This window comes from Amblyomma mixtum, chromosome 8 (assembly GCF_055824585.1).
Source record: "Amblyomma mixtum isolate Tamu chromosome 8, ASM5582458v1, whole genome shotgun sequence".
Taxonomy (NCBI): Eukaryota; Metazoa; Arthropoda; class Arachnida; order Ixodida; family Ixodidae; genus Amblyomma; species Amblyomma mixtum.
Window position 1 is genome coordinate 73,410,334 of NC_143019.1, and position 12,722 is coordinate 73,423,055.

Consider the following 12,722-nt stretch of genomic DNA (forward strand, 5'->3'; position numbering starts at 1 on the left):
CTCATACTGACAACAAAGCTCTTGTAACATAGAAAAGAGCCGCGGTGGCTCAGCGGTTGTGGTGCTCGGCTGCTGACCCAAAAGACGCGGGTTCGATCCCGGCCGCAGCGGCTAGAATTTCTTTGGAGGAGAAATTCTAGAGGCCCGTGTACTGTGCGATGTCAGTGCACGTTAAGGAACACCAGGTGGTCGAAAATTCCGGAGCCCTCCACTACGGCGTCTCTCATAGCCTGAGTCGCTTTGGGACGTTAAACCCCATAAACCAAACCATAAACCAAACCAGAAAAGAGCAAGAACCAAAATACAGGTATCGCTGCCACAGGCCAAACTTGCAAGTACAAGTGTGGTGACGTCATAGGACAAAACAGTGTTGCTAGAACCAATTGTTCTAGCAACACTGGGACACAAGAAGCCACCAATCACTGAGGCTGACAAACGAAGAGTGCGCGGTTGAATACTGAAGTAGGTTTTGTTTTGAAACCAATGGTGCACTTTTTTCACACAAGGAAGACCGACAAAAGACAACCTGAATGTTGTAAGCGAAGAAAATCAATTACTTAGCAGCGCCAAAGGTGGCCAGATGAGTTTTGGTATACAGTCAAGTCCACTTATAACAATACTGGTTATAACAATATATCGGATATAACAATGGTCGGTCATGGCACCATCAGCTTTGCCATGTGTTCTATGGTAAAATAAACTGCTTATAGCAATGCTGTCAAGGCACATTATTGGTTATACAGTGAAAGCTCGTTAATTCGACCCCCGTTAATTCGGCAAATCGGGTAATTCGACGCGCGCGCGAGGTCCCTACAATTATACATAGGAGTCTATGGGGCGAAACTCTCGTTAATTCGAACAAATTCTGCCGTGCGTCGGTTAATTCGACTTCACTCCGCAGCCCGCCAAGCCGGTGTGCCGAGAGCAAAAAGAAAAAAACACTGCCATGAGCGGCGCTACTGTACGGCTGATAGGCCATCCCTATGGTCATATCATCCATCCATCCGTCCATCCATCCGAGGAAGCGAGTTAGCGGCGGCCGAAGCGGCTGGCGTCTTTTTTTTTTTTGTGCTTTGTTGTGTCGCTATCACGGTTATTTACGGCGCCTTTTTTGGTAAATGCGCGCTTTGTCAGCCTGTTTACTGCGCTACTTGTTGCTGTTTTGTTGCGACTGAGAGAAGGGTGAAAGGAAATCGCAAGGGATTGCCTACTGGCTCAGCCACCACCGCTGCCATGTGCAGATAGAGGAGAGTTAAAAGATCAGAGAAAAAGATAGAGAAAAGATAAGACACCCGTCCACAGTCCCCGTGCAGATAAGAGGAGAGTTAGAAGATCAGAGGAAAGATAAGACGTGGGTCCCAGCAACAAAGCAACAACGCGTCCCCGCGGACGCTGGTTGAAAAAACAGATAAGCGGGGAGCGGCGCTCCCTTCACCTCCTCCCCGCGCTGCTTTCCGGTGGGTAGCGCGCAGGGCCTGCGCGCCGCCTCGCCTTCCTGTCCTGTCAGCTGACCGAGGATGAAATAATTGAAGTGACAGGCGCTGACAACGACGACGATTTACGATTGTGAGCAGTTGCACCAAATGCCGAAGTGCACGGTGAAAGAAGCCGCAGAAGCCTTGTCCGTGCGGGAGGACTTCTGTGAACAAATCCCTGACGGCGCGTGTGCCGCGGAGCACCTGGCAGCTGTTAGAGCTATCGTAGTCGCTCAAATTCGCTCGAAAAAGCGGACGGTGATTACAGATTTCCTTGCCAACTAAAGGTATACGTCCTGTTGCGGCAAACATTGTTTTTTGTTGTTCATTCGATAATTCGACATTCGGATAATTCGACAATTTTTCGCGGTCCCGTCAGTGTCGAATTAACGAGCTTTTACTGTAACAATTAAATCTGGTAATTGAGTGTCAACCATTACAGAAAAATACAAGGAAATGCTACAACCACACCAGCAAAACCATGCTTACAACACAAAAGCGTGCATGTGTGGGGCCGACCAATGGACTAAGCTGGCGCAGCAACGCCACGAAAGCAAAAGAGGCAGGCGTCATCGCGTCAGGAGAGCTGCTGCATTGCTGCATTGGCTATGCGCGCCGTGCGTACCCCTAATCAGTCAGTGCAGCGCGCGTGCATGCAGCCAGCGCGGTTTTTCTCTTGTCAGCTGTCACCGCACCCTTGGTTCTGCATGCTTCTTGAATTTCCCATAAGAATAGCTTCCAAAAAGCCGGCTTGATTCCTGTGACATGGAGGTGCGCAAAGCTCCCGGTGGCGCAGTGATGGCGGCGCTTTGGTCATCGGTGAACATTGTTCCGGTTCCCTGAAGTTTGAATTAACGAGCTTTTACAGGCATTAGAACAACCAAACCCCTCTGGGTATTGACTGTCAAAAAATGCTCTGAAGTTTCTCGTCCTTTCTTTTTTTTTCGGCACAACCCTGTTATAACAATTATTGGTTATAACAATGGTATTTCCATGGCACTTGAATATTGTTATAAGTGGGTTTGACTGTATCATGGCGCTTCGCGTCTATGCGCTCTGCATGCCCGCGTGGTTTTGACGCGCCCCGATTTACAAGCGCGCAACAGCAGATGAACTCGAAGTGCCGCTCCAAATTCCATTTAACTTTTGAAGGAGCCTGCTAAGGTTGGTCAGATGATCGCCGCGGTCGATGAAAAACTATGATGGCACCATTTCTGGTGATCGTACAAGGCAGTTTGCAGTGTAAAGAGCACCTTGAGTCTTCGTACGCTCTCCCGGCAAAGCGTTCCCGGTTGTGCCAGTCAACTTCCAACTACTTGACGCTCTGTGGGGCTGAGGTCGCTGAAGTGCAGGCCGAAGTTATTAGACACTTTTAGCATACCGTGTACCGTGTTCCCGTTACTGGTACCTGAGTTCCGGGAGCCCGCGCACAGCCAATGCATGTGCAAATCTCCTTGACGTCGCCAGATGGTGCCACATACCCGGCAGCTACGCGCGCGCCTGCAGCATCGGGACCAATCAGCTCCTTCTCACCGGCGGTAGGCGGGCTCCCGGTACTCCACTAACGGTAACAAGGTACACTATATGCTAAAGGTGTCTATTTGCGAGAACTTGGTTGACGGCTTCGAGAACGCGATCCATCATAACGCTGGCAAAACGCCGGTGCAAACGTAAATGAAGCGACGGTAACGACGGCCGCAATAGCCGATAGATGTCTTCAACGTGCAGCCGGCGGCAGCTTTCATTTCGGCTGCTGCCAGGCCGCACTGCTGGCCGCCAGAAATCACGGAGTCTGCGTTACGTCATGTGCACGTCATGTTTCACGTCATGTTTCACGTCATGTTTCTCATTGCTTAGTCCTGTGTTGTCATAAGAGAGTCCCAAGTTTGAATCAGCGGCGGGAAAAAAAACTTTTTCAACTTCGATTCCAAATTTCTTAGAAATAAATGCATCTTTCGCTGCCGGCCAAGTGGCAACAAAGCCATGAAATGCCGAACTATCGGATTTTGCTATAAAAAAATATTAATAGAGCTCTCCTCACTGTCTCTTTAAGGGGGGAGCCTGGTCTTGAAAAGAAAATTTTATTAATCTAGTCATAGTTATGAAATTTTCAGGGCACATGTATTCTTGTGTGTTGATTCTAGATATGTCATTTAATTTCATGTAAAACAATTCCTTGAGCATTTATGCAATTTTTATGCAAGTAATTTGCGAAAAGTTTTGAAAAAAATTTGCTGCGGGAAACTCGCTGAAATCTATGCCATTGGGTTCTCTTGACACCAAGGAATGCAATAAGGGCAAGATTGTCTTCCTGCCTATCATAGAACTTGAATTGTAGGGTTTTGAAGTTGTCGCTTCAGAAGTGAGAAGAAAAGTGTGTATTCCTGTTTCTGAAATGGCAGCTTCAATACCCTATAACTTAAATTCTATGGAAAACAATTTTGCCCTTATTGCATCCCTTGGTATCAAGAGAACCCAGTGGCACACATTGCAGCGAGTTTCCAGCAAGAAATTTTTTTGAAAGCTCTTCACAAAGTACAGGCAAGGCATAAAAATTACATAAGTGCCCGGGGGATTGTTTTACATGAAATTAAATGACATATTTGGAATCGGCACACAAAAATACATACTTCTGAAGATTTTTTAACTGTGCCTTCATAAATAAATTTTTTTTTTTCAAGACCAGACTCCTCCCTTAAATCTGGCCCTGTGTGGATGTTGACATTGTGTTTGCTATTGTTGAGGCGGGAAATGTTGAAGTCACTGGGGGCATCCTACAGGGTTCTCTGCTGGTGCCTTTGTGTCTGCCAAGCTGTCCGGCCACCATGCTAGCTAACGCCTTCGACGTTCTACAGGCCGCGGTGGCTCGGTGGCTTTAAAGGGGCCCCGAAACACCATCTTAGTTAACTACTTTGCCTGTTGATTGCATACAGTGAGTTATAATGGTGCTATTAGCGTTGGTAATACCGCGTACATTCCGTTTTTTTTCTATTTTAATGTCGTCCCAAAAACAACTTCATGGCTCTGATGGTGTCGCCACACAGTGGCGGGTTTTTAGCAGCGGATATGACATCACCTGGCGCGAGCTTGATGACCGGACAAATAGCAAATATACTGCAAATTGTGTGAATAAATAGAGACACATTTTGTCACCTGTCTGCGTTTTATATTAGATCAACAAAAACAATTTGTTTGTCTTAGATAAAAGCCCTGCAAAGCAAGTAAAATAAAAATACACCACCAGGGGCGCTCTGGCATGGAAACAACGCTGCCAGTCTCACAGAGAGCACGCAACCATGGAGTACAAACTTCCGCGACGTGCTCTGGCTGGCTGTTTTGATTGGTTGCGCCAGGTGCCGTCATTGGGAGAGCGAAATAGGAGTGGGAAGCCCCGCCAAAATCGAGTTGAGGGCAGCGTTTTGTTTGCTTGTATTTTGAAATTTCTTCACTGAATAACTCCCGTTCCTGTGCATCGATTTCTGTAATTCTTTTTAAGTCAGCATCTGTGTGACATAAAGAACCCACCTGAAGTATAGCCGGTATCCCCCCAAGCAGCGTTTTGCAGCCCCTTTAATATGTGGTCGCTGAGCCCCAACTCACTGCTCAAGCAGCGCAGGTAATCGGCCCGATACAGTAAAAGCTCGTTAATTCGACATTGACGGGACTGCGAAAAATTGCCGAACTATCCGAATGTCGAAATATCGAATGAACAACAAAAAACAATGTTTGCCGCAACAGGACGTGCCTTTATTTGGCGAAGAAATCTGTTATCGTCGTCTGCTTTTTCGAGCGAGTTTGAGCGACTACGATAGCTCTAACAGCTGCCAGGTGCTCCGCGGCACACGCGCCGTCAGGGATTTGTTCACAGAAGTCCTCCCGCACGGACAAGGCTTCTGCGGCCTCTTTCACCGCGCGCTTCGGCATTTGGGGCGACTGCTCACAATCGTCACCTGACGAATCGTCATTGGCAGCGCCTGTCACTTCTTCAATTATTTCATCCTTGGTCAGCTGACAGGACACATAGGCGAGGCGCGCAGGCACTGCGCGCTACCCACTCGAAAGCAGCGTGGGGAGGAGGTGAAGCGAGCGCGACTTCGGCCGCTTATCTGTTCTTTCAGCCAACGTCTTATCTTTTCTCTTTATCTTTCCTCTGATCTTTTAACTCTCCTCTATCTGCATGTGGCAGGAGTGATGGCTCTAAGCCAGTAGGCAGGGCTGTGCAATTTGCTTTCACCCTTCTCTCCGTCGCAACAAAACAGCAACAACAAGCAGTGCAATAAACACGCTGACAAAGCGCACAATTACCAAAAAAGGCGCCCCCTTATGGTTAAATAACCGCGATCGTAGCAGCAAGAACATGTGGAAACAACGACACATGCCAAAACGAGACTTGCTGTCGATAGGGTTAACCAGATGACACCAACACAACTGCCGCGAAACAACAAAGCACAAAAAAAAAAGACGCCAGTCGCTTCAGCCGCCGCCATGGAGGAAGGAAAACTTCCTCCATGGCCGCCGCTAACCTCGCTTCCCTCGCCCTCGCTCACGCTGCTGACGACGATGACCATATCAGCCGTACAGTAGTGCCGCTCGTGGCAGTGTTTTTTTTTTCTTTTTGCTCTCGGAGAACCGGCTTGGCGGGCTGCGGAGTGAAGTCGAATTAACCGATGCACGGTAAAATTTGTTCAAATTAATGAGAGTTTCGCCCCATAGACTCCTATGTGTAATTGTAGGGGCCTCGCGTGTGCTTCGAATTATCCGATTTTCCAAATTAACGGGGGTCGAATTAACGAGCTTTCACTGTATTGGAAGAGCTGGTTTCACTGTGGTCCCTTGTAGGATCGGCATTCGCCAATGCATTTTCAATATTGGGCCGATTACCAGTGCTGCTGGGATTTTTTTTTATTTATTTGGTCATACTGTTAACCCTCAAATGAGGGTCGTTACAGGGAGGGAACAAAAACAAATACATAAATGAGCAATCATGAGTCAGAGTTCAAAATTTGTGCACCATTTCTCAAAAATATATCAACACCTAGCTCAAATTGTTGCACGTTCGCACTCTCCACAACATCACTTGGCAATTTGTTCCACATTTCAATTACATCAGGGAAGAAAGAATACCGGTACACATCCGTACGTGTGTTAATAGGCTGTAGTACCCTGCTGTGGTTTTTCCGGGAACCACGTTTTAGAGGCGCTTTCACATAATGTTCTTTATTTATTTTTAATGTCCCTTGCATTATCTGGAAAAAAAGTTTGAGTCTATGTTTTATTCTTCTAATTTCCAGCGTTTCCAATTCACACTGCTGCATCATCTTTGTAACCGAGTCAGTACGGCGATACTTTGAACATATAAAACGTGCTGAAATCCGCTGTACTCTTCTACCTTCTTTTTTAAGCATTTTTGGTGAGGGCTCCACACAGCATTCGCATATTCCAGAACTGGTCGTATAAACGTTTTGTAGGCGACTAACTTAATTTCTCTAGTTGCGTTTGGAAGTTTTCTCCTAAGAAAGCAAAGCTTCTGGTACGCTTTTGAATAGATATTCTCAATGTGAATACGCCAGTCTAGATTATGCGTCACTGTCACCCCTAAGTACCGGAAACTCTGCACCTCGACCAAGGTATTTTCTCCAATATTATATTCAAATCTGATAACGTTCTGTTTTTTAGTTACGTGAGTGTATGTAGATGGGATGTATTGGTTCTTGGCTGTGTCGGCTGTGTTCCAATGGAGGTAAAACGTAAGCATGCCGGTGGACTGTGTGGGGAGGTTAAAATTAATCTGGAGCTCTCCAGTCCACCTTCCCTGCCAGCTCACGTGGCACTCCAGGACGTATAAGCCCCCCACATGTCGACTAACCGTCTTTTGCAGGTGGTGGACTGTGGCCACTTCTATGCCCACTACTCCGACCAGAAGTACCAGTTGGAGGAGCAGCACATGAACGAGATAATCAACCACAACAACGGCCAGAACCTCCGGGTGAGCACAGCACATTGGCAGGGGACCTCAGATTTCTGGCGTTTTTTTTTGTTAATCACACCTGCGACGCAACTGCGGTGACATCTGAGTTACTTATACCGGGTGTCCCAGCTAAATGTAACCAAACTTCTAAAAAAGGCGAAGTGTCCTAGTCCAGTGAAACCAACTCAGGGTTGTTCACAGTCGCGTGGCCTAGTCTTGAGTATTTTTTCGCTCTTCAGATTTAATTAATTAGTTAAGTTTAATTAGCTAACTTTTCAATTATTGACTTGAGGAAGAAAGTGTCAATGCAAAAGTTCTAGATCACCTCGAAAAACCGCTAGTAGTGCTGTTTCCGTCAAGTTACGATTCACGTAGCTTCATTTATTGGCTTTAAAGGAAAGTTGTCACGTGACCAGCTGCTCTCTCACTTCTCTGCCCCAATGTGCACCCAAAGTCTCATCGAGGAGAGGACTTCAGAAGAAATGGATTTCATTCTTTAAGGCGCGTCTTGGGACGTTGAAGTGGCACAGTTGTCATGTGGAAGCTTTTTCTTATTGTGCGGGTTATGTTTAAAGGCCGGTAAAAAAAACTACGTAAATATTACTTTGCTGCAGATGTCTCAGTAAGCTGTTTCTCAAAGCGGTCTACAACTTTTCCGTTGACACTTTGTTCCTCAAGTCAATAATTAAAAAGTTAGTTAATTAAGCTTAACTAATTAGTCAACCTTGAAGCACGAAAAAACACTGCAGACTAGGTCACGCGACTCTAAACAACCCTCATTTGGTTTCAGACGGCTAGGACACCCCGTGTTTTTTAAGGGGGGACACTGGTCTTGAAAAAAAAAATTTTTATTAATGAAGTCACAGTTACAAAATCTTCAGGGAATATGTATTTTTGTGTGCTGATTCTAAATATGTCATTCAATTTCATGTAAAACAATTCCTTGAGCACTTATGCACTTTTTATGGTAGTATTTTTCGAAAAGTTTTGAAGAAAATTTGCTGTGGGAAACTCACTGAAATGTATGCCATTGGGTTCTCTTGACACCAAGGAATACAATAAGGGTAAAATTGTCTTCCTGCCTATCATAGAACCTAGGTTATAGAGGTCTGAAGTTGTCGCTTCAGAAATGAGAAGGAAAGTGTATAGTATTCCTGTTTCTGAAGTGGCAGCTTCAGTACCCTATAACTCAAGTTCTATGAGAGCCAGGATGGTAATTTTACCCTTATTGCATTCCTTGGTGTCAAGACAATCCATTGGCATACATTTCAGCGAGTTTCCTGCAACAAATTTTCTTCAAAACTCTCCGCAAGATACTAGCATAAAAAGTGCACAAGTGCTCAAGGAATTGTTTTACCTGAAATTAAATGCCACATCTAGAATCAGCGCACAAAAATACATGTGGCCTGAAAATTTCATAACTATGACTAAATTAATCAAATTTTCTTTTGAAGACCAGTGTCCCCCCTTAAAAGCTTGGTTACATTTAGCTGGGACACCTGGTATATGCCACGAGCGATTCTTCCTGAACTGCCGTTCCTCGGAGACTGTAGAAACTGCAGCGCCCCATCTGTAGCGTTAGCTGCAGTGCGCCTCGCTGTCTTTTTTCTGTTAGCTTGCTGCAGCTGAGCGGCATGTCCTGTTTTGCTGCTTTAGCCAATGAGTGAGTGCTTTGGTTGGTCAGTTTGCCGAGAGATGGAAGTTGGAATCAGGGGGGCCCTGCGTGCTCTTCTCACCGTGCAGCCCCTGAGTGGCCCGCCGGAGGTGGAGGCGATGGTGCTGGCACCCTACAAGGGCCTCTACTACCGGGCTAGGGTCGAGGCCTTCAACGCCAGGATGGCCAAGGTGGGCATGCTCTCTGTTGCTTTTCGCTTTGCCTCCCTTGCGCCGTTTCAGGCGGAGTCGCACGTTGCTCTTGTACTACGCTGAACTGTATTTTTTTTTTCCTTTTTGTTGGAAAAAAAAGCTCACAGTGAACCACATTTTAAGGGGGGACATGGGTCTTAGAACATTTTTTTTTTATTTACAGACCAAATGCAATGAAACTGCACATATACTTATTCAGTTTTTTCTGCTGATTTCAAATATGCAAATTGTTTATTTCTAGGCCAATTAGTTCCTGCGATATTAATATATATCATGCCATTGTCTGCTCAAACAACAGATAAAAAATGGGCCACCAGAAATTTAATTTTAATATGTGGGTAGATACTACAATGTGTGAGGAATGCAACGCTGGAAGCAGTTTTCAGTTTTTTGTCCGTGTGGACAAATGGGCTTAATAGTTAGTTTTCAAGTGAGTTAACCAGACATACAGTGCCAGAAAACACATGACACACATGAAACTAACTATTAAGCCCATTTGTCCACACGAACAAAACTGAAAATTGTTTCCAGCGTTGCATTCCTCACACATTTTAGTATCTACCCACATATTAAAATTAAATTTCTGATGGCCCATTTTTTTTCTATTGTTTGAGCAGACAATGACATGATATATATTAATATCTCAGGAACTAATTGGCCTAGAAATAAACAAATTGCATATTTGAAATCAGCAGAACAAACTGAATAAGTCAGTGCAGTTTCATTGCATTTGGTCTTTAAATAAAAAAAATGATTTAAGACCCATGTCCCCTCTTAATTTCATGTATCAAACTAGAAAAACTAAGAAAGAAATATTTTGCAACATTTTACAGGGAAAGAATCCCATTACACCCCATGTTACTTTTAGGCGATCGTGCACTGGTTGACATCTCATGTATTTTTTAGGTTTCTCAAGGAAGCCAGCGTTTTAAACAAACTCTAAGCATAAAAAGCTTCACTTTTAACAAAAACTCCAACCTTGTGTTTGGCGCATCATAGCCTCAGTTGCTTTTGCGCCATTAAAATCAATATAACTAACTGTTGGAAAAAAAAAAAGCCGCAGTGACTCGGTGGTTATGGTGCTCGGCTGCTGACCCGAAAGACAAGGGTTCGATCCCGGCCGTGGCGGTCGAATTTCGATGGAGGCGAAATTCTAGAGGCTCGTGTACTGTGCGATGTCAGTGCACGTTAAAGAACCCCAGGTGGTGGAAATTTCCGGAGCCCTCCACTACGCCATCCCTCATAGCCTTAGTCGCTTTGGGACGTTAAACCCCATAAACCGAACTAAACCAACCTTTTTCAGCATGCATCTTGTGTTGTATTCAGAGCTGAGCTACAAGCATAGCTCGATATATTTTATTTTACCGCTCTTCCGGGCAGCTGTGCACCCTTCGGAATAATGTTCTCACGCTGAAAGTCTGTCACGTTATTGCTAGCACCTTCTTGCGCATTGGCAACCACCGTCACAGCTGCCATTGCTGCGCAGCGAGGCTCTTGAGCTGGAAGGAGAAGCCAACTTTCTCTGTGACCTTGGGCTGTAGAAAGTAATGCGCGCAGTATGCACGGGCAAGGGGAGGAGAGGCTGTAGGCACGAAAAGAACGAACAGGAACGTGACGTTAGAAAAGGGGCAAGCGTTGAAAGAATCCTGTGAAGGGGGAAAGGGTAAATGGGTACAGGACCGGGCTCAATGAGGACGCAAAGCAGCAGGGATATCAAGAAGCGGGACCATGCTGCGCAGCAATGGCAGCTGTGATGGTGGTTGCCAGTGCACAGGAGAGCACTAGCAATAACGTGACAGACTTTCAACGCGAGAGCACTGTTCTGATGGGTGAACTCCGAGCAAGAGCTTGCGATGTTTGTGCGTTTTTGCCAAGGGAAATAAATAAATGAAAATAACACAAACAAACACTGCCATGACTAGGATTTGAACCCGCAGCAGCACGGACAGATCGGCTTCACTGATCAGTGCTCGAAATCACTAGGCTATCGCTGCAGCCGAGCATGCCTTGTGTTAAACTTCAGCACACTCGCGCACTGTACGTTGCTCATCGTTGTCTTCATCAACTTCCATCTGCGGCGCAATGACCTAAAGAATTCTCTGCATTCATTTTTGTAAGCGTTCATGCATTTCTACCGTCGCACGTTTACGGAATTTAGGCATAAATGCTGTCATTTTTCTGCGCTCGATTGATATGCACGTCTTTCTGAGATGTTGCCTCTTGAGCAGTATTGGCAGCTCAGAAAACGACACCATGTTTGTAAATAGTCTTTGGCTCTGGTTGCTCTGCTGAAGTGTTTGAGGTTGTTGTGATTATTGTAGGGCTTTTTTTTTTTCCACCCCTATACGCCCAGTCTTCCTCCTTCAGTAATAATCATTGTATTTTAGGTTTTACTTTTCTCTTAAACCAGCTTGGTGAAGGCCGCCATGTTGGCCCATTGGTTATGGCACTCGGCTGCTGGCCCGAAAGACGCGGGTTCGGTCGCGTGAATCGAATTTTCATGAAGGCAAAATTCTAGAGGCCCGTGTGCTGTAAGATGTCAGTACACGTTAAAAGAACCCCAGGTGGTCTAAATTTCGGGAGCTCCTCATAGCCTGAGTCGCTTTGGGGTGTTAAACCCCAATAAACCAGAAACCAAACAAGACCAGCTTGGTGACCCGTGGCTTTCCTTTCCACGAAGTCAGCTAGCTATGGCAGCCATCGCATTCTTAAAGCTTCTTGCTGCAGTGTAGTTTCTCTGTCTCGGTGCATCGTCCCACATGGCTAATGCCACCTTCGACCCCCTCGCAGGTGTTTTTCCTTGACTATGGGAACACGGAGGATGTCAGCCTGGTCTCACTCAGGAAGATTGATCCGGACGCGCACGCCGACGTTTTTGTCACCCCAGCACAGGTAAGCATTGCTGCTCGTGTGCTGGCTGCTGCTCGGTCGTTTCAGCGCGGTGTCACTAGAAGGAGCTTCCATCGGTTGCTGGGGCATAACTTTTAAGGGGGGACATGGGTCTTAGAGCATTTTTTTTTATTTACAGACCAAATGCAATGAAACTGCATGGACTTATTCAGTTTTTTCTGCTGATTTCAAATATGCAAATTGTTTATTTCTAGGCCAATTAGTTCCTGAGATATTAATATATATCATGCCATTGTCTGCTGAAACAATAGAAAATAAATGGGCCACCAGAAATTTAATTTTAATGTGTGGGTAGATACTACAATGTGTGAGGAATGCAACACTGGAAGCAGTTTTCAGTTTTTTGTCCATGTGGACAAATGGGCATAATAGTTAGTTTTCAAGTGAGTTGACCAGACATACAGTGCCAGAAAACATGACACACAAGAAACTAACTATTAAGCCCATTTGTCTACACGGACAAAAAACTGAAAACTGCTTCCAGCGTTGCATTCCTCACACAC

At 45.6% G+C, this 12,722-nt stretch overlaps 1 protein-coding gene across 1 annotated transcript in view; it reads left to right on the top strand.

The window, feature by feature from the left end:
• Positions 1 to 12,722, top strand: part of spn-E (tudor domain containing 9 protein spindle E) — a 131,171-nt gene that overhangs the window by 93,407 nt on the left and 25,042 nt on the right. Inside the window, exons 23-25 of the mRNA XM_089558531.1 lie at positions 7,354 to 7,461; positions 9,187 to 9,288; positions 12,100 to 12,201. Of these exons, the coding sequence (XP_089414657.1) occupies positions 7,354 to 7,461; positions 9,187 to 9,288; positions 12,100 to 12,201 (312 nt within the window). The remainder of the gene's footprint in view (positions 1 to 7,353; positions 7,462 to 9,186; positions 9,289 to 12,099; positions 12,202 to 12,722) is intronic.